The sequence below is a fragment of the Salvia splendens genome, unplaced genomic scaffold, assembly GCF_004379255.2.
Source record: "Salvia splendens isolate huo1 unplaced genomic scaffold, SspV2 ctg395, whole genome shotgun sequence".
Lineage (NCBI taxonomy): Eukaryota > Viridiplantae > Streptophyta > Magnoliopsida > Lamiales > Lamiaceae > Salvia > Salvia splendens.
This window is the reverse complement of record NW_024599043.1, coordinates 4,447-25,289: the sequence shown is the minus strand read 5'-3', so window position 1 is coordinate 25,289 and position 20,843 is coordinate 4,447. Positions and strand designations below refer to the sequence as shown.

The window sequence follows — 20,843 nt, the reverse complement described above, 5'->3', positions numbered from 1 at the left end:
TCATTTCCATTGTATATTTTCATCACAATTTGCTCCAACAGTAATTGGTTGTTGTCCGCGTCAATTCCAATTTTCGGCCTCATGCCTCGTCGCGTGAGGGGCATTTTAGGAAGGCACACGGCCTAATTAGTTTGCCATGATATGTAATTTATAGCATATGCATTGGCGTTTCTTCATGATTCATTTTGTTTTTTTCGTGTGCTGTAAAGTGATAGTTGTGTGAAGAGTGGCTGAAGGTTATTAATTCTTTTTTTATTGAAATTTAGATTGTCACAAGAAATTGTATATGTTTGAAGTATGATTTATTCAATTTAATTCTCTATATAATAGAAGGATTTTTTCTTACCCTTCCATTTTATTCATCGTTTGATTACTTGTAGTATCTTGATGTGAAAATGACTTGGCACTATTATTCAACCACTTTCTCAGTTTAATTTCTTATATGCTTGATGTAATTGTGTCGATTTTGCTTTGGACCTTCACTTAATCCATAACAAACCAACATTAAACGATAAAACAAAACTGTGGATTCCAACAAATTTTTTTTGAGTAATTCTACAACAAACAAAAAAAGGAGAGCTAAATTTTGTTCCTTCTTTTCCACCTAAGCTACAGATTAGACCAAATCTATGTGATTAGCACAAACATAAATAATCAAAGGGGAAAATTATAGAAAAGAAATAAATTTCTGATCACATAGTATACCACAAGACCAGATTTACAAACACTTCAAATTGTACACCTTCTACTGAGATAATGTTACCTCCGAACCATCGGTCAATTTCACTGAAGTTTCGACCACGACAGGCCCCATTTCTGTCTTCCTTTTCTGCTTCAGAATCACTTCTATCACTTCTAGAAGAAAGTTACCCCCATTCCATATAGTCGCGGATACCTTGAGCAGTTGGAACGTCACATGTAATTTGTAGGACAGGAATATCGGGACAGTAAGCGCTGTTGTGGCCACAGTGAATACCGCTTGAAGCAGAATGAACATAAACAGCCGGTTCTGATCTCCCAGCAGCCCGCTCAACCGCCACCACAAGTTGTTTGCCTTTTGTGCTTTTTTCGACAGCTCCCTATCACAAGAGAAGAATAGTATAAATATGAGTTCGGTCTTGGTCTGAATGATATATGCGAATAAGAGTGAGAGTCATGAAACCTGTAGGAGGTCATCACTTCTGGATCTCGCAGCAGTCTCTGTCCGCGTAGCACATTTACAATGAGAAAATAAAGAAGCTGCCAGACAACGTAAGCGGCTAAAGGGACAAAGAAAAGCCATGTCCAGAGGTATGATTTCGTCTCTGCATAGGGCCACGATCCTCTAAGAGCATCCCCATCCAGATGCATCGCATCGAAGAACACTGGGTCCCACCATCGGATCGTGAAGTAAACTAGTCCTGGGAAACCACATTTACTGCATTAGCTAAGAAACATGGTTGGAGGATTACTATGTACACGGTACTAGCACTCCATCTTTTTTTTTTCCTTATCATTTTATACAGGGAGAAAGTCGATATTTCAACATAAGTATGGATAAAGAGATTGCATTCAATTAAATTCTTCGTGTTTTTCTCGTAGCAAGGGTGGACAAGGAAGCGAAGGCATATCGCCAAAGTCAGAGAAACATTTTAGATCCAGGGTCAAACAGAGCCAGTACGAATAATCTCACAAAGGAAAACATCTTCATACCTGGCAACAGATGTATAAAGACGCTTACAATCTTGTCCATGGAATTGAAAACTAAGCTACAACGCCAAATGATTAGTGCCCATGCCAAGGGTCCCTGCGCCCATTATCAGATATCAGAAAAATGTCCGTACAAAGTGAATCAAGGTCATTAACATTGGGTAAAAGTAACATAACTTACCTCTGCAAATGAGAAGCAAACCATAAAAAGTTTCTCATTTGTGGGATAAAACAGAAGCATGATCAAGAATATCGTATTGGCATAATAGCAAAAATCCTGCACCCAAAAATAACTTAAATGAGTCGCTAATGCCCCTCTTCTATTTTGTGGTTTTAGCAGTAAAAAAACCGAGAAAAGAATACACAACTAGTAGATCGATGTGTATGTAACTACATTTCCAACTAACAACTCGTGGCACCTGAATTCATAACATAAATCAACTACAAAGATGAGTAAGAACTTACAAGAAGATAATAATGCCATTTCTTGTATCTGTAATAAATCCATCGAAGCGGGACAAAAATGACATAGAACAAACAATAGAGATACCGAACATCCTGTGGCCCTAATCAAAGTAAACCACCGTTAGCCAAAGCCATAAAAACACCACGTAAGAGAAGTTTCTACTCACTTGCACCCAAGATGAAGCAGAAGCCTCCGAAGCCAAGAACACCAAGCAAGTGCGTCACCTACACCGCACCACAACATCAAATCAAACACTAACAAAAGCATCTTCAAATTCAATCTACACAGAGGCTATTCGGTTCGCAAGATAATATGTAGGGATTAAATACGTATTGCATTTGGTTCAATCTCACAACTCAATCCTAGATGCATAATCATGTGATAATTAGTCATAGTCACCCCCTCCTACTAACAAACTGAACAGCTACATAGTTGATATAGTAATCATTTCTCAACAAATTTAAACCAAGTGACCTTATTGATGAAGCTTTCATGCTCTTCAGCCTGTTTAGCGATCTTGATGGCTTGCTTCGACAAGATCTCCTTTGTGTGAACTGCTTGCTTCGACAGCATCTCCTTTGTTTGAGCAACTTTCTACACACAATCAAAATCCCCCAAAAAAAGAAAACCAATCAAGCAAGCTATCGAATGATAAAATATACCAAATTCCAAATCAGGAAAACGCCTAATATCATTAAAAACATATCTTCTGACCACGCACGCGTATTGTTGCGGATTAGATTTAAAATAAAAATTAGAACTACCTTTCTTCGATCATTCAACCGTTGATCCTTACTACCGCATGAACATGAACCTCCGTTGGAATCATCGACCTCCGTGATATCTTCTTCATCGCTCGCCATTCCCCTCAATTATTTTAGATTCCTTCTTCCGTTTCAAGAAACTTCTATATTCTTCAATATTTGGGAATTAAAAAACAAGATCTTGGCAAGGGTTTTGTTTAAAATATGCGCGGAAATCAAGGACTCTCTCTATCTCTGTTTAATTAAATTCATAATCCCTCTCATGGATGATTGTTTATCAGTATTAAGTTGGTAATTGTGGTTAACTTAAGTTGCACAGCTTATTTGTGTTGTGGTGGCTTTGTTTTGCTTTTGCCTGATATAGGAATACAATTCATTTCATTTTTGTTGCTTTCTAGTAATTCATCAACATCAACAGCAACACAATCGACTGAAGTTTTTTTGGTAAATCAAGTTTTTTTATCAAGCTTGACAAAGTAACATTGGATTTTCGTAGTTTCCAATCTCAATCGATTCCATATCGTGACTAATGGGGCGGGCAGCAGCCCATACTATATATTCATTTCATTTCCCTTTTTTCAAGATCGAGCCTGTGACATCTTATCTTGTTGTCTCCAATTGATTCAGATTAGATTATTTGTCTATTTATTAATCTAATCCCATCCTACCCATCAACAATTGTCTTTTCTTTTCGTCTTCGAATTTAATCCCAAATTTCGAAATGCATGCAAATTGAGTCATTTTTTTTCCGAAATCTCTCGTTTCACCATGATTGGAAACGAATATTTAAGTTCCAGCCGAGATGTTGGACCAAATTGCTGCTTGTGATTCTTAGATACAGCTCAGAAAGCTTCCACAATGAATCAAAATATTTCCATCTATCAACAATTTTCAACAGAATCTGGAGGCAGATGTTATTGAACATTTTTATCACCAACTCTTATACAAGTGAAACTACACACATGCTAAGAAACCCAAAAATTCCATTTCATAGATTCAAATTGAATTCACTGCATTACTATTTATAGCCAAAGGTAGATATGGCACAAAAAATGTTGATCGCTCCTATATCCAATTTCAACCGTTGACAGTGGACCTAAAGTGGAACTCATGCTCATCAATAGTAGAAAAAATTAAACCTTCTGCATCCAAAGATGGAATAGCTTCTCTGCCAATAAACCAGAAAATCAAAGAATGAAGAGAGTTGGTGAGAGAGGAGGGAGAGAAGTTACATGATCTTATGCTCCGGAACATTTAGTTGTTTGGCAATTTCAGCACGACGGACTCCATTTTCTTTGGCACTGCAACAAGTAGAAGAAGACAAGATAGCAACCATCAATAGAAGTGCATGTATATCTGTAATCATGGCCACATTTCTACTTGTAATGAAACTTATGTGGCATTCCTCTGCCTTTACATGAAAAAAACATGTCATTTAAAACGTACTATTATAACATTAAACACCTGTTTTATTTTGTTAAGAAAGCTATGGCACATAAAAGCTATGTCATTTACAGAACTTGCATGCATGATGGCTGCTGCATATAGTTCAAGACAAGTTTATCAATGCTCGTCATTCTATCCACAGAAAACTGAGACTGGAAGTAGATCGAATCCCTCATTTCAAGTGATTGGGAAGAATAACGATTTGAAATTTTTAACTGCAGTTGACCTGTAGCTTGGGGAGCATCCTGCATCTTGTACAGAGAGAAAAGCGAGTGAAGAGAAAGTAAAAAAACTAAATATGAAACAAGAAGATTGCTCATAGGAATGGACATAGATGCACTCAGCAAAGTGGTTTGGAATCTCGTAACATTACAAGCATGATACGAAAGGAAAAATCTCAACGACAGACCTCACGGAGTAAACAACCAATTGTTTTACCCCTTCAAATGCCCATGAACTTTGACGTATGTACCATTTCTACATTGAGTACTAAATTAAAGACAAGTTAGAATCTGTTGGGCAACCATCAAGCCAAAAAGATCTTTGTATTGAGTATTTTTTAGTTTCATAAGCATCCACATCAAAAATAAGCCTTAAAATTAGTGTAATTCATTTTTCTCTTCCTGTTATGTCACTATTCTTAATTTCAGCTACAACACCACAGTACCAAAATTCAGCCCCAACTTATTTTACTACTCCCTCCATGCCCAAAGAATATGCAGTTCGACACGAATTTTAACGTAAAATTGGTAAAGTAAGAGAGAGATAGAGAGAAAAAGTAACTAAAGTAGATATTGTTAGTGGAAAATGAGTCACACCTTATTAAAGAAAAAAAGACTTTCCAAAATTAGAAATGCATATTCTTGTGAGACGGACTAAAAAGGAAAAAGTGCATATTCTTGTGGGACGAGAGAGTATTTTTTCCTCATATTTTGTTATTTTAATATTTTATATAAAAAAATATAGAATAAAATACCAATACAATAAAAAAAATACTATAATGATAATAATTTTATTACATCATTTTATACTAATTAGATCTTTGTACTGATGCATTTTGTTTCATTAGGTCATTTTATAATTGATTTCATTAGATTCTTATGTTAATGTATTTTTATTCAAGATGTTTTTTGGTTGAATTTGTTGGAGTTTGTATGCTAAAAGATGCTTCGAGCGTACATGCCTTTGTACAGTCAGCTTGTGCATGTATACGAGAAACGTCACGTCCACTTGTTTACTTAATTATGAGAATGAATAATATAATATAATGATTTATTTATTGAAATATAATAAACAAGTCTAAGGCTTCTTACTAAGAAGGTCAAAATAGGGAAATTCGATGATTCCTCATGAGTTTTCCAGTAGGGGATTTGACCAGATCTAGTAAGAAGAAAAATGTGTTCACAACTTAGATATGTCTTGGCTACCTATTGATATGGTTGCGGCGTTTGTGATAATTCTCTCTTACCTAAGAAAAGATTAATAACACCGGTGTGGTAAAGCATTGAAATGATCTAATACGAAATGTATTCTTTATTGCTATCTACTGAAAGAATATATTTCAGAAATTTTAGTTTTTTCTAGCCTATGAAATTAATATCAATATTGTTTATTTAATCAGACACCATTTTGACTTATCAATATGAGAGAGTTTGTATGTAACTCAAACATGATATCTTGGGTGCTAGTAATTGAATAACATGAAGGTATTGGAATATTATTTCATAGAATTCGTGTGCCCAGTGTGGTATGATTAAATCCCCAAGAAGTGTTTGAAAAAAGAATTTATTATTCAGAAATCTGCGCAGTTGGAATTTTATTCCACGAATAATAAATAAAGTTTCAAACTAGAAAACTATTTGGAGAATTAATTTAATTCAAGTCACACAGCATACAAAAGAATTAAATTGATGGATTAAGACAATCTTAAACGTGGGAAATATTATAAAATAAAATGGACCCAAGTTATTTGTAATTTTGTGATTTAGATGAGAGTGCAATATTATTCTTTAATGGAATAAAATAATATTCCATTGATAATATATTAAATCATGGGTCAATTGATTTAATTAGATATTTATCTAATGGGTGAGCCCAACATCTAAATTGCTCCATGGATCCCCACTCTAGCCTAAACCTAGTCCAAGCTTTTAAATAGTGAAGAGATGGGAAACCCTAGTACACACCACAACACACAAGACACCTCTCAACCCTAACCCTAGTAGCCACTAGCGTGGCCCCTCTCTCTCCTTTGGCTCGATTTTTGAGCCTCCAAGATAAGGGGAAGCTAGGGTTTTGGTTTAGCTTCATCTTGTTCATTCTAATCCATAGAATTGAATCGAGATTGATTGTTTTGTGTAGTGTTCTTCCTAGATCTCATCAAGACTATTATTGATTCTTCAAAATCTGCCCACACGGATGAATAATCAAGGATGTGGGAATAGAATGGAAGATTCATGGTCTATAAATCAAGGATCATCGGGTAGTGCAGCTAGCAACGTCAATCCTTCAATGGATAGAGAGATAACAATCGAATATACATCAAATTGCATGTTAATGTGTATTTTGATGTGTTCATATATAGATCTAGTTTATTTGCATGAAATTGGAATCGAATGCATAATCACCTAAATAGATCCGTAAGGACCTGTTTATTTTCCGTGTCTTCCGCTGCGGTAGTCCCAACAGAATTAACATAAAAAAAGTTCATTAAATATAAAATCTAATCATTATATAAATATCCATTAAGCAAACGTCTTAAATCAAAATACATTATTATAAGGATCTAATGAAATAAAGAATTATAAAAATACCTAATGAAAGGAAATATATTAATGAAAAAGTTATAATAAAACAATAAAACAATAAATTGTAGATGAAAGAGTAAAATGTATTAGTATAAAGATCTTTAGATATGTTTTGTCTAATTAGAAACATTATACAAAATAAAAAATAAAAACTTGAAGAATACCACTACATGTGTGCTAGTACTAATATGTTAACGAAAAGATAGCTATATGAAAACAAAATGATGTATTTAAAGCTACAATAATTTTAAATTGTTTTATGCTTTAAAGTGAATTGATTTTAATGAAAACTAAAGTCAAATTTTGGTTTCTTACATTTTCACTAAAAAAATCTTTTCGTCACAGATAATATGTTTTCGTCTGAGATTAAGATTTTTTGATAAATTTAATGGTTAAATGTGTTTCGACCAAATTAGTGACTTAATTTTAAATCTAATTAGACACATTAACCTAATTAATTTAATATTAAAATTTATAAAATATTTTTTTATTGACAATAAAAAATTAAATTATAATTTATAAAATATTTTATAAGAATTAAAATCAATTAAAATTGATATAATAACTTACTTAAATTTTTTTACCTATTACTAAAATTAAATTTGTAAATATTTTATAAATTTCAATTCAATTTTATTTTTATTTTAGATAAATTTTTTAATTTTTTTATTATATGTGTAAAAATATTTCATGATTTTTAATATTTTTTGTAAATAAAATTTTTAAAAATTTTAATATTGAGTTAGTTAGGTTAATATAACTAATTAGACTCATAATTACGTTATTAATTTAGTCGAAATACATTCGACTATTAAATTTAACGAAAAATATTAAGTAATTTAGAACCAAAATATTTTATTTGAGACCAAAAGAAAATATACAGGATTAATTTTTCTTTTATAGCAATTGTGAGAGACCAAATTTAAATCTTAGTCCTTAATAAATTTACATTAATTATATCACTTTTATCTATTATATTTATTTATACTCCTTCCGTCCGCGAATAGGAATTCCGGTTCAATTTTACCATAAATGGTAATAGAGTCTCACCTTGCACTAACTCATTCGACTCAGATTTCATTTAAAACTAATATATATATATATAGGGGTGCGCTAAAGTGATAACCATATTTATGGTGATAACCTAATAACTTATCATTTTATGGGTCAAAAATATCATTTTTACTAAAAATGATATTTATACACTATAAAATGATATTTTTTCAGCATGCATAGAATGATATTCTATTTTATAAAATGATATATTTCGTCCATAGAATGATAGATTATTAGGTTATCAACATAAATATGAGTTATCATATATCATATATATATATATATATATATATATATATATATATATAAGGGTGCATTATAATGATAACCCCAATTTCCGTAATAACCCTATAACTAAATCTGGACCACACATTTTTAAAATCACGTGGTCTAGATTCAAACTTAGATTTACTTCATAAAAAAAGCGCGGGGGTAAATATGTCATTTCGCTCATGATAAAATTTACGTATCCAAATTTTGCTCATTTAATTTCTGAATTTCGCTCATTTTATCAGTCAGTCAAAAGTATCATTTTATCAACTCAGAGTATCATTCTATCCGGCAAAACTATCATTCTATGCAATAAACCTATCATTTTATCATTTTATCAGTCAGTCAAAAGTATCATTTTATCAACTCAGAGTATCATTCTATCCGGCAAAACTATCATTCTATGCAATAAACCTAACATATATCAATTTATCATTTTATCATTTTATCAGTCAGTCAAAAGTATCATTTTATCAACTCAGAATATCATTCTATCCGGCAAAACTATCATTCTATGCAATAAACCTAACATATATCAATTTATCATTTTATCATTTTATCAGTCAGTCAAAAGTATCATTTTATCAACTCAGAGTATCATTCTATCCGGCAAAACTATCATTCTATGCAATAAACCTATCATTTTATCAGTCAGTCAAAAGTATCATTTTATCAACTCAGAGTATCATTCTATCCAGCAAAACTATCATTCTATGCAATAAACCTAACATATATCATTTTATCAGTCAGTCAAAAGTATCATTTTATCAACTCAGAGTATCATTCTATCTGGCAAAACTATCATTCAACTATCATTCTATGCAATAAACCTAATATAATCGGCACAATACATAATATATAAACCTACAAAGCAGTAAACGTATCATTTTATCAACTCAGAGTATCATTTTTTTAAGGTTACTGTCATTTTATCCGCTTAGATTATCATTTTATCAGGTAAAAGTATCATTTTATTAAACAAAAATGTCATTTTATACACCAAAAATACTTATCATTCTATCGGCTGAAAGTATCATTCTACCCGGCAAAACTATCATTCTATCGGCTGAAAGTATCATTCTATCCGGCAAAACTATCATTTTATGCAGTAAACCTAACATTTATAAGCTAAAAGTATCATTTTATCAACTCAGAGTATCATTCTATCCGGAAAAACTATCATTTTATGCAATAAACCTAACATATATCACTTTATCATTTTATCAGTCAGTCAAAAGTATCATTTTATCAACTCAGAGTATCATTCTTTCCGGCAAAACTATCATTCTATGCAATAAACCTAACATATACTCCCTCTGTCCCATTAGAAATGAAACGTTTTCCTTTTTTGTCTGTCCCATTAAAAATGAAACGTTTCTAAAAATGGAAATAATACTCTCTCTACCTTTTCTTCTCTCTTACTTTACTCTCTCTTCATTAACTCACAAAACAACACTACATAAAATCCTGTGCCGAAAAGCAAATGTTGCATATTTAATGGGACGGAGGGAGTATCATTTTATCAGTCAGTCAAAAGTATCATTTTATCAGTCAATCAAAAGTATCATTTTATCAACTCAGAGTATCATTCTATCCGGCAAAACTATCATTCTATGCAATAAACATATTATTTTATCATTTTACGTGATATTTGGCAAAATTCAGAAATTAAATGAGGGAAATGATAGTTTTACCCCCGTGCTTTTTTTTATGAAGTAAATCTAAGTTCGAATCTCAACCGCATGATTAGAAATATGTGTGGTCCAGATTTGGTTATAGGGTTATTACGATATTTAGGGGTTATCATATGATCACGACTCTTATATATATATATATATATAATATATATATATATATATATATATATATATATATAGGGTAGTGTTAATCTCCTTTTCCCCCCTTAGATTTAAGTTCTTTCTTAATTTGGGTCGTTGAATTTGGTGGATGGAGGGACCGGATGAAATCCCATTTTTTAATCCCGTGTTGCATTATATGGTGGATTTTGTGCATTATAAGGGTAAATTAGTAAAACAACTAAATTGAAAACCGCCCAAAACGGAAGGAGCAAATTTTCAGCGGGATTTTGATACAACCTTCCATCTACTCACTCTCTCACTCCAAACGTCTATCCCTCTCTCCACGTCTCTGCAATTCGTCTTCCCATTTTCCACCACTCTTCAAACCCTAGCCGCCACTGTTTTTCGTCGGATATCTCCAGAAAGTGATCGTTTTCGTCGGTTTCACTCTCCAACTCTCACTCCGGCAGCGCGCGAACAAATTGTTGAAGACGTCGACAAGGTAGGGTTGCAAAAGGTTTCTATGGTGTTCGATGTTAATTTGAAGAAAATGGGTTGTGATGAATTGTTGATGGTAAATTGATGTGATTTCCTTTTGAAATTATGTATAGGAATCCCACCGGATCAGAAGTAATTGATTTTCGCCGGAAAGCGGCTTCAAGATGGCCTAACAATTGCTGATTACAACATACAGAAATGCAATTCTCTCTCTCCATTTCTAGATTTAGTTATGTTGTTACGCTTTGTATTCTGATTAGCGGAGTGATGAATAATTCTGTAGAGCCGACTCTGCATTTGGTTTTGAGGCTTAGGGGAGGTATCATTGAGCCTTCGCTTATGGCATTGGCTAGGATCTACATCAAGTAGTCTTCGTTTGCGCATTCGTCGACAAATTTTGTAAATGGGTGGAAGGGTGAATGTAAAATTCTTGTGTGCACTATTTGATTGTTTGGGTACATTATTAATTAATGATTACACATTATTTATCATGTATTATCCATTATTTGACTGCTTGTATACATGAGTGATTGGGTGAATGCAATATTCATGTGCGCATTATTTGATTGAATATGTGCATTATTTATCTAGTAGTATACATTATTCATCATGTATTAGGCATTATTTGACTGCTTGTGTACATGAGTGATTGGATGAATGCAATATTCATGTGCGCATTATTGGATTGAATATGTCCATTGTTTATGTAGTAGTATACATTATTTATCAATTATTAGGCATTATTTGACTACTTGCCGAGGGACGTGGGTGAATGGGTGAATGCAATATTCCTATGTGCATTATTTGATTGAAACTGTACATTATATAGCTAGTACTTTACATTATTTATCAAGTAATATGCATTATGTGACTGCTTGTGTACATAGGTGCATGAGTGAAAACCAGAATTCCCAAAGCTGCTTGCATAATATTCCTTTGTGCATATCTGATTGAATTTGTACATTATTTAACTAATAGTATAAATTATGTATTAAATATTATGCATTATTTAACTGCTTGTGTACATATGTGAATGGGTGAAAGTCATATTCCTTTGTGCATTATTTGATTGCTTATGTACACTATTTATCAAGTATTATACATTATTTATCAAGTATTATGCATTAATTGACTGCTTGTGTACATGTGTGAATGGTGCATTATATGTACATTATGTGTATAGGTAAAAACTACTCCCTAGCCGAGATGATATCTGAACCCTAGATGAATAAGTGAAACTCGTGCATTCAATTGGTCATCCTCGTTCGACTTCTTCTTGCCTTCCCTATTGCATACAACATAATACGAGGTTGTAACGTCGTCCATCTCTAGGGATTGGAATTTCTGACCGTTGTACATTATTTAGCTATTTCTATACATTATTTATCCTGATTTATGCATCATTAGACTGCTGTTGTACATGAGTCTAAGAATGAATGCAATATTTGTATGTTCATTACTTGAGTGATTCTGTACATTATTTGACTATTTGAATGCATTATTTATCTTGTTTTATGCATCATGTGGTTGCTGTCGTACATACTAGACCCTAGCCCCTATGCTTGTTAAACCCTTAGGGAAAACAAGAAACGTGCGTCAAACATCGAAACACGACACAACTTAAATTAAACGGGTCAGGATAAATATTCATTCCATATTACAAATAATGCATGACAGAAACTAAACTACACATTATACTGCACTAAAATGTACATTATGTATGTCTGTTTTAAAAAATACCTACGCGCTATGCATGTGCAACCCGAGATGAATTACTGCAGCTTGTGTATTTGGACAACGTTTTTAAGACTTAAAACATACTACACCCTAGCCCCTGAGCTTGTTAAACCCTTAGGGAAAATAAGAAATGTGCGCCAAACATCGAAACACGGCACAACTTAAATGAAACGGAGCAGGATAAATGTTCATTACATATCACAAATAATGCATTACAGAAACTAAAACTACGCATTACACTACATAATATGTACATTATGTATATTTGTTTTAAAATATACCTACGCGTTATGCATGTGTAACCCCAGATGAATTACTCCAGCTCGTGTATTTGGATAACGTTTTTTAGACTTAGAACATACTACACCCTAGCCCCTAGGCTTGTCAAACCCTTAGGGAAAACAAGAAACGTTCGCCAAACAACGACACACGGCACAACTTAAATTAAACGGGTCAGGATAAATGTTCTTTACATATCACAAATAATGCATTATAGAATCTAAACTACGCATTATACTATACAAAATATACATTATGTGCAACCCCAAACGAATTACTGCAGCTCGTGTATTTGGACAACGTTTTTTAGACTTAGAACATACTACACCCTAGCCCCTAGGCTTGTTAAACCCTTAGGGAAAACAAGAAACGTGCGCCAAACATCGAAACACGACACAACTTAAATTAAACGCGTCAGTATAAATGTTCATTACATATCACAAATAATGAATTACAGATACTAAACTACGCATTATACTATACAATATGTACATTATGTGTACATATTGTGGATCGACGACCGAGTTCACGTTCACCAGCACTTCAAAGTCCCCGAGTTGAACCATTCAACTCACCAGCGCAACCTCTTCTACCGCCGCGTTTCGCTCTACCTCACCTCCATCCCGTCGCTCGAGGACTCCGATTTCACCAACCTTTCCGCCGGCAAAAAATCAAACGACATCGTTTTATCGCTCGACGACAATCAGACGATCCACGACGATTTCCTCGGCGCGAGAGTCTCGTGGGTGAATCGAGTGGAGAGAGACGACGGAAGCCGGAGCATTAAGCTCCTATTGCCCTCTTCTTCCATCATTTAAAGAAAAACGAAATCAATTGTTATTTTTCATGAACAACTTTAAACCGTGGATTCTTCAATTTAGAAAACCAAACAACAATTTAGGAATGACAAATTCTTCAATGGAGAAGTCACACTGAAAATTTCGATAGAGAAGAAGGAGAGAAGAACGCTGAAAATTTTGATAGAGAAGAAAGAGAGAAGAAAGATTGAAGCGTGAATCAATAAGCAAAATAAATTAGATTATTTATTTACCAAAGTTAAAAAAGAGTGAATTAAGGAATGTAATTAACCGCCTAAAACTATTACTCCCAAAACTGCCCTTTTTCTTATTAAAATAATGATTTTATTAATAATATGAGCATGAATCTAGGCCATTAGATCACCATAAATCAACGCATAAGATTAAGAAGGAGAAGGGATGAATTATGAGAAAAGGATTTGAATACAACTATATATATATATATATATATAGTCCTATTATTCACATTTCCACTCTTAAAGACCGAACTAGAGACCAAATTAGGGCCCTTAGATCTAGATTTGAATGGATGAGATTAAACCATGTCTCATGAATTTCGCTACTTCATTATGTAAGCAATATACTTCAAATCAGGGGTATTTCGGTCAAATTACATCTGGGCTAAAAAAAATTCCATGCTGCTTCTCCTCATTCACGCCGCTCATCTTCTTTCTCATCTCTCTCGTTCTCTTCTTATCCAAATCGAAGAATACTTCTCCAAATCAAAGAATTCTTCTACAAATCGATGAATTTTCTTCCACAAAGCGGCGAATCTTCTTCTTCAAAGCGACGCTCATCTTCTTCTCCAAATCAACTCTCACTTCTACTGCAAATCGACGCTCAAACGCTGATTCTCTATCAAAATCGACGACTCCACAACTTCCTGTTCTACAATCGATGACATCTCAAGTTGATTCAAGTCGATTAACCACAGATTCAAAATGGTTGACACACGAAAGTCGTCGATCGATAGTCGTTGATTAACCACGGATTCAGCATCTATATCCGTCGATCTCAGCATCTCTATCTCTCTATCAGCCGACGTCCACATCTCTACGCGATTTGAAATAGTTGACACCAGAAATTCATCAATGGAAGGTGAAGGTTTATATTATATTGTTTTTCTGAACTTCCTATTTTGAAGTCTATGGCTAAAATTGCTTCGATTTACTATTTCAGATGGACGCCGATTGTGTTCCGGCAAAACGTTATGCCTCATGTAATACACTGTATTGAAGTTTTATATTTTTCAAAATTCTACTTTACTTCATACTTTCTTACTTTGGTTTCTGATTTTTGAGTAATTAGTTCATCAATCAGTGGGTAACAAGTTCAATTAGGGGTGAAATATAATCGTTTGCTGGTGGCTAATTCGCAACATCATTAGTATTACCTCAAGTCTGATTTATGTCTTCATCATGTTTCTTGTTACTTCATTTTTTAGATTGTTCATAGTACTTCATTCGTACACTTTATTACTTCATTCATGTTGCATGTTACTTCATTCGTACACTATATTACTTCAATCATGTTTCCTGTTACTTCAATTTTCAGATTGTTCATAGTACTTCATTCTTATACTTTATTACTTCATTCATGTTGCTTGTTACTTCATTCAATAGGTGTTCTTCCCCATATGTGCAAATCAACATTATTATGCTGTTTGTTTTTGCTTCAAGAGAAACGCTATTGTTGTAATAGACAATTCTGCAAACGGGGATGACAATGACCTCACAATAAATTATTGTCACATTCCAGAAACATTGATTCGTATTCTTCTCTTATGATTGAATTTTATAGCACATACATATGAATACACACAACTATAAATGGCATGTATTTGTTTTGTACATACAGAGATCATACTTTTGTCACTTCCTCGCCAAGAATGGTCTCCATGCATATTGTAAGATCGTGTCCAACTCCAAAATGCAGAGATTGAATATGCCATGGAGGACAGTTGATAACGTTGAAGACTGTGGAGTATTTCTGATGCCACATATGGAAACGTACAAGGGTGAGCGTGAAGGTTGCTGGAACTGTGGCTTGAAGAAATCAAGTTCGGGGGTGCTGCAGAGCTTGAGGGCCAAATATTGTTCGGCGCTGATGTTAGCCCAAAACAGCCACGAGAGCTTTAACAACAAAAATGTTACAGCGGCGTATTACGAAGAGGAATGCAAACACATTGAAATTGATGTTGAGAAAATGATTGCAGCGTATATAAAGAAGAAATGATGATTTTAGTAGATCAAGTTTTGTATTCGACATACATCTGTTATGAGCCATTTTGAAATAAAGTACCACACTTTCTAATGTTGTTCATTATTAGTCTATAATACTGCATTGGGTAACAGATTTAGTTCATTTCAGAAATCTTAGTTCATTTCAAAGATCTATTGAGAAATGGAAAATATAAAGTAAGATTAATAATCTACTCCTACTATATATTTTGTCTATTCTCTTTAAGCTTGCAAAAAGTCTAAACAAATTCAAATTCAAAATGTAAATGAAGTAAGACACTACATGATTGAAGTACAGAAGTAAGAGAATTAAGAACATAATTATCCGAATGAAGTAAATTTGGAGCATAACTACTTGAACTAAATAGAACAACCAGCCTCAACATCGGATTTTCCTCTTTAAATGTTGTTCAGTATTAGCCTGTAATACTGCATTGGGTACCATATTTAGTTCATTTCAGAGATCTTAGTTCATTTTTGAGATCTATTGATTATTGATAAGTGAATGACAAATGGAAAATATATCAAAGTAAGACTAAGAAACACATTATAATAAAGAAAAATTAAGTCATTATAAAAACACTTCAGTCTATTCTCTTTAAGCTTGCAAAAAGTTTTAACAAATTCAAATTCAAAATGTAAATGAAGTAAGAAACTACAGGTCTGAAGTACAGAAGTAAGGGAATGAAGAACAGAAATATCCGAATGAAGTAATAAAACAACTAGCTTCAATATCATCATCAAACCCACAATGCACAGCCTTGAAAAATTTAGACTTCAACCAACGTCCTCCATGTAACTCATTAGGGATTAATTTCATTTTTTTGTTTCTCAAGACCCAAAAGATGTAACTGCATACAAGCCCAATCCTCCCAAACATCTTACAACTACATGCATATGAATCAAAAGATGTGGAGTATGACACAGTCCAGTTCTTCGAGAACTTGTCGTTGACTACATAAATCTCAACACAATAAAGTTCACGTTACTTCATTTGACCTGCGGATTACTTCATTCAGCCAAACTGTTACTTCATCATACATCTGTTTATACTACATGCATGAAAAACTTGAAAAAATATCCATCAACATCGGAATTCTCCATGAGATTCTGAAGGTAAGCTTAAGAAGTAATCGGAATTCTGATCTCACGAAGTAATCGGAATTCTTCAAGTCCGGCTTCGTTGTGTAGATATCTCCAGCTTTTTATTCAGAGATGAATCACGATTAGATGATGATTGCAACACGATTTGAGGAAGATTGAGATAAGAAAATAGATATTAACAAGAGAAAATATCGGCAGATCACATCGATGATTTGCTGTGTATGCCTCGTTCCACGTGTAGTCGGAGAGCTTCTCCATCTCCACCAGATCGGAGATCCACTCCGCTGTGTGGTGCTTCTTCCTCAACTCCAATGCAGTGGGTTGGGGGAGGCCGCACGGTAGGTAGTTGGAGCCGGCCAGCCAGGGACCGGTGAGAGAGAAACGTAGAGAGAGAGAGAGAAGTGGATTGGATTTGGGAATGGAGGAAGAAGTGTATTCACGTAACTGCATCATTTTTTGTCTTCCAAATCTACCCTTGTGTCAATTTAATTAAATAAAAAAAATAAGATAATGTGTAATTGTTAATAACCATTAGATGTGATTAATGGATGGATGAGATTTGGTCTCTAGTTCGGTCTTTAAAATTGGTTCGACATTGATCACTTCCCTATATATATATATATGTTAGTGATCAAGATATAACTAATCTTAAGTGTATAACTAGAGAACAAATCTTAGCCACACATCTTAATGGAACAAATATTATTTATTTTAATAATACAAAATAGGTCAAGGGTATTTTTGGAAATTACATTATTATATTTAAATCAGTTACGCGGGCGAAGGAGGTGAGGAACAAACTTTTACTTCAACTTTTGACTCACATGTTCTTACGACTTGACTTCTCTTCTCCCCCAAATTCAACACTTCTTCTTAACTTTCTCTCTCATCATTCAACAATTTGTTTTAACAATCCATAGATTATATAGATTCCTGTTTCCAATAGATTGATTCTTCCTACCGGTCTTCTCATTCTTCACATTTACCCTTACTAGATATTTCATCTTTCTCGTTCATTGAGGGCTTTGGATTTCCCTGGAGCATCAATGTTTTTTCTTCGGACTCTTCTCTTGCTAGGTTTCGATTTTGTTGCAAATGATTTTGCACAACAGCTTCGACACAATTCCTCGTTGCTTCAGATTGTACAAATAATTTCCCTAAATTTCACTCTTAGCATGATTTTACTCCGCTTTTGTTTACAAAACACATCACTCTTAGCATGATTTTACTTCACTCTTGTTTACAAAACACATCACTCTTAGCATGATTTTACTTCACTCTTGTTTACAAAACACATCACTCTTAGCATGATTTTACTTCACTCTTGTTTACAAAACACATCACTCTTAGCAGGATTTTACTTCACTCTTGTTTACAAAACATATCACTCTTTCAATAAAATTGAAAATCATAATCAAGTCCATACCGAAGGCAAAGTAACTCATTTAAACCTAAACGTTTCACACGAAAAACAATTGAAAACCAAAGGCAAAGTAACTCACTTTAATACGGAAACTTCTAGAACATGAAAAGTAAAATTGATCAAAATATTGAATTTTAATACTAGTACTATATTTTTATAATAATAACATAGCAACGAAAATACAGATCCATTTGAACACAGTAATAATAATAGTAGGAACGACGAACAACATGAACAGGCAATTTCTGCTAAAATTAAATCAAAATTCTACTCGCTAATGCATTCTTCGTGTTCATTTCGGTCCAGGCCGGGCCGAACGAGACCGCGCCGTCTCCATGGGTTCATTTAGCATTGTTCTTGCTCCGGATGAGCATCTTTCTCAACTCCGCCGGGTCAAGCTCCTTCGCATTAGACCTCGGCGGCGATGTGCCAGAGACCACGGTGAAGACGGGGCGGCCGTTGGAGACGCCGGTGCCGTTGCGGAAGATGCAGAGGAAGGGGATTCGAAGCTTCTGCTGGGCGACCTAACATGATTTTGGTATCAAGCTTTTACAAAATTACCATAATACCCCCGTCTTGTTATTATGGAGTAAATTTGTGATTGAGAGAATTAATTTCTCCTTAAATTAGAAAATTACATGTATTAATACTACCCTTGATTTTCTTGATCTTGTGGCTATGATTTGTTCTCTAGTTATAGGCTTAAGGGGCTCTTGCCCTAGATCACTACTATATATATATATATATATATATATATAGAGGTGTGATCAAATACAAACTCTCTAAAATACAAACTATACAAACTATGTCACCGGAGTGTACAAATTCTGTCACCGGAGTGTACAAATTCTGTCAACGGACTGTACAAATTCTGTCACCGGGGGTCGATGTCAACGGAATGTACAAATTATGTCACCGGGGGATGTACGGAGTGTACAAATTCTGTCAACGGGGGTGTCCAAATTCTGATTTTTCGATGTCAAAATGTTGACATTAGAAAAATCTCTTATATTAACCATTGATTGATTGTATTAAGTGAGTATGATTAAAGTTTGCATAGTTTGTATTTTAGAGAGTTTGTATTTTATCACACCCTATATATATATATATATATATATATATATATATATATATAGGGTAGTGATCAATATATAACTAATCTTAAGTGTATAACTAGAGAACAAATCTCAGCCACACATCTTAAATGAACAAATATTATTTATTTTAATAATTCAAAATAGGCCAAGGGTATATTTGGCAATAATCAAACATCTCCGCCATGATTGGGTGGTGGCTCAGCTCCACCGAGTTCCACGGAGTGCCATCGCCAACTCGGATGACGGCGATGACGCACTCGTCAGTCGCTCGCAGGTAATACTCGTAGAGCGGCGAAAGAGAAGGAACCGATGTTGATCGTCTAATGGAGGGCCTGCCGCAACTGGATAGATTTTACAGAAGTCACAGTGTCTTCGATCCACCCCATCTTTTTTTCTTCGGAGATTCTTGCTTTTCAAGTTGAAAATCTTGTAAATTTTCTACATTTACGGAGAATCAAGTATGTTAGTGTTTATGCTGGAAGTGTGACAGCAACGGCGAATTTTGATTGGTTGCTTAATACACGTATGACTCACACGGTTGAGGTTTGGTTACTGATGTGGCATGCATTAGTGAAATTGTTAAACTGAGATCTATTTTAATCTAAAAGGAGTATTAGTAATAATTTTTTGACATATGTTTAAAGTTAACATTATGTAGTCTCCAACAAAGAGAAATGACGTTTGTTTTATTTTATAGTAATATAAATATTTTACTCATTTTGTTATTTACTACTACTTAAACAGGAGAATTAAATATGGTAAAAAAATTATTTTTTATTCTGATTTTACTTCACTCTTGTTCACAAAACACATCACTCTTATTCTGATTTTACTTCACTCTTGTTCACAAAACGCATCACTCTTACTCTGATTTTACTTCACTCTTGTTCACAAAGCACATCACTCTTACTCTGATTTTACTTTACTCCTGTTCACAAAACACATCACTCTTATTCTGATTTTACTTCACTCCTGTTGACAAAACACATCACTCTTATTCTGATTTTACTTCACTCCTGTTGACAAAACACATCACTCTTATTATGATTTTACTTCACTCTTGTTCACAAAACACATCACTCTTACTCTGATTTTACTTCACTCGTGTTCACAAAACACATCACTCTTAGCATGATCGTACTTCACTGTTGTTTACAAAACACATCACTCTTATCATTATTTTACTTCACTCTTGTTCACAAAACACATCACTCTTATTATGATTTTACTTCACTCTTGTTTACAAAACACATCACTCTTAACATGATTTTACTTCACTCTTGTTTACAAAACACATAACTCTTAGCATGATTTTACTTCATTCTTGTTTACAAAACACATCACTCTTAG

General features: G+C 33.8%; 1 protein-coding gene across 1 annotated transcript; it reads right to left on the bottom strand.

Moving 5' to 3' along the window:
* Nucleotides 1-504: 504 nt before the first annotated feature.
* LOC121790040 (glycerophosphocholine acyltransferase 1-like) lies at nucleotides 505-3,248 on the bottom strand. The gene is made up of 8 exons (XM_042188337.1): nucleotides 2,920-3,248; nucleotides 2,630-2,749; nucleotides 2,322-2,379; nucleotides 2,155-2,255; nucleotides 1,871-1,966; nucleotides 1,693-1,786; nucleotides 1,163-1,400; nucleotides 505-1,079 (listed from the first exon to the last, which is right to left on the bottom strand). The coding sequence occupies exons 1-8, from the start codon at nucleotides 3,016-3,018 to the stop codon at nucleotides 746-748; spliced, it is 1,140 nt and encodes a 379-aa protein (XP_042044271.1). The 5' UTR covers nucleotides 3,019-3,248; the 3' UTR covers nucleotides 505-745.
* Between the last annotated feature and the right edge of the window lie 17,595 nt (nucleotides 3,249-20,843).

What these genes read in the sequence shown, in the direction of transcription:
- LOC121790040 (XM_042188337.1), bottom strand. Translation starts at nt 3,018, where the DNA reads ATGGCGAGCGATGAAGAAGATATCACGGAGGTCGATGATTCCAACGGA. An exon ending in GGTTGAATGATCGAAGAAAG is followed by an intron (nt 2,750 to 2,919) that starts GTAGTTCTAATT and finishes GATTGTGTGTAG; the next exon opens with AAAGTTGCTCAAACAAAGGA. An exon ending in TTTGCTTCTCATTTGCAGAG is followed by an intron (nt 1,787 to 1,870) that starts GTAAGTTATGTT and finishes TAATGGGCGCAG; the next exon opens with GGACCCTTGGCATGGGCACT.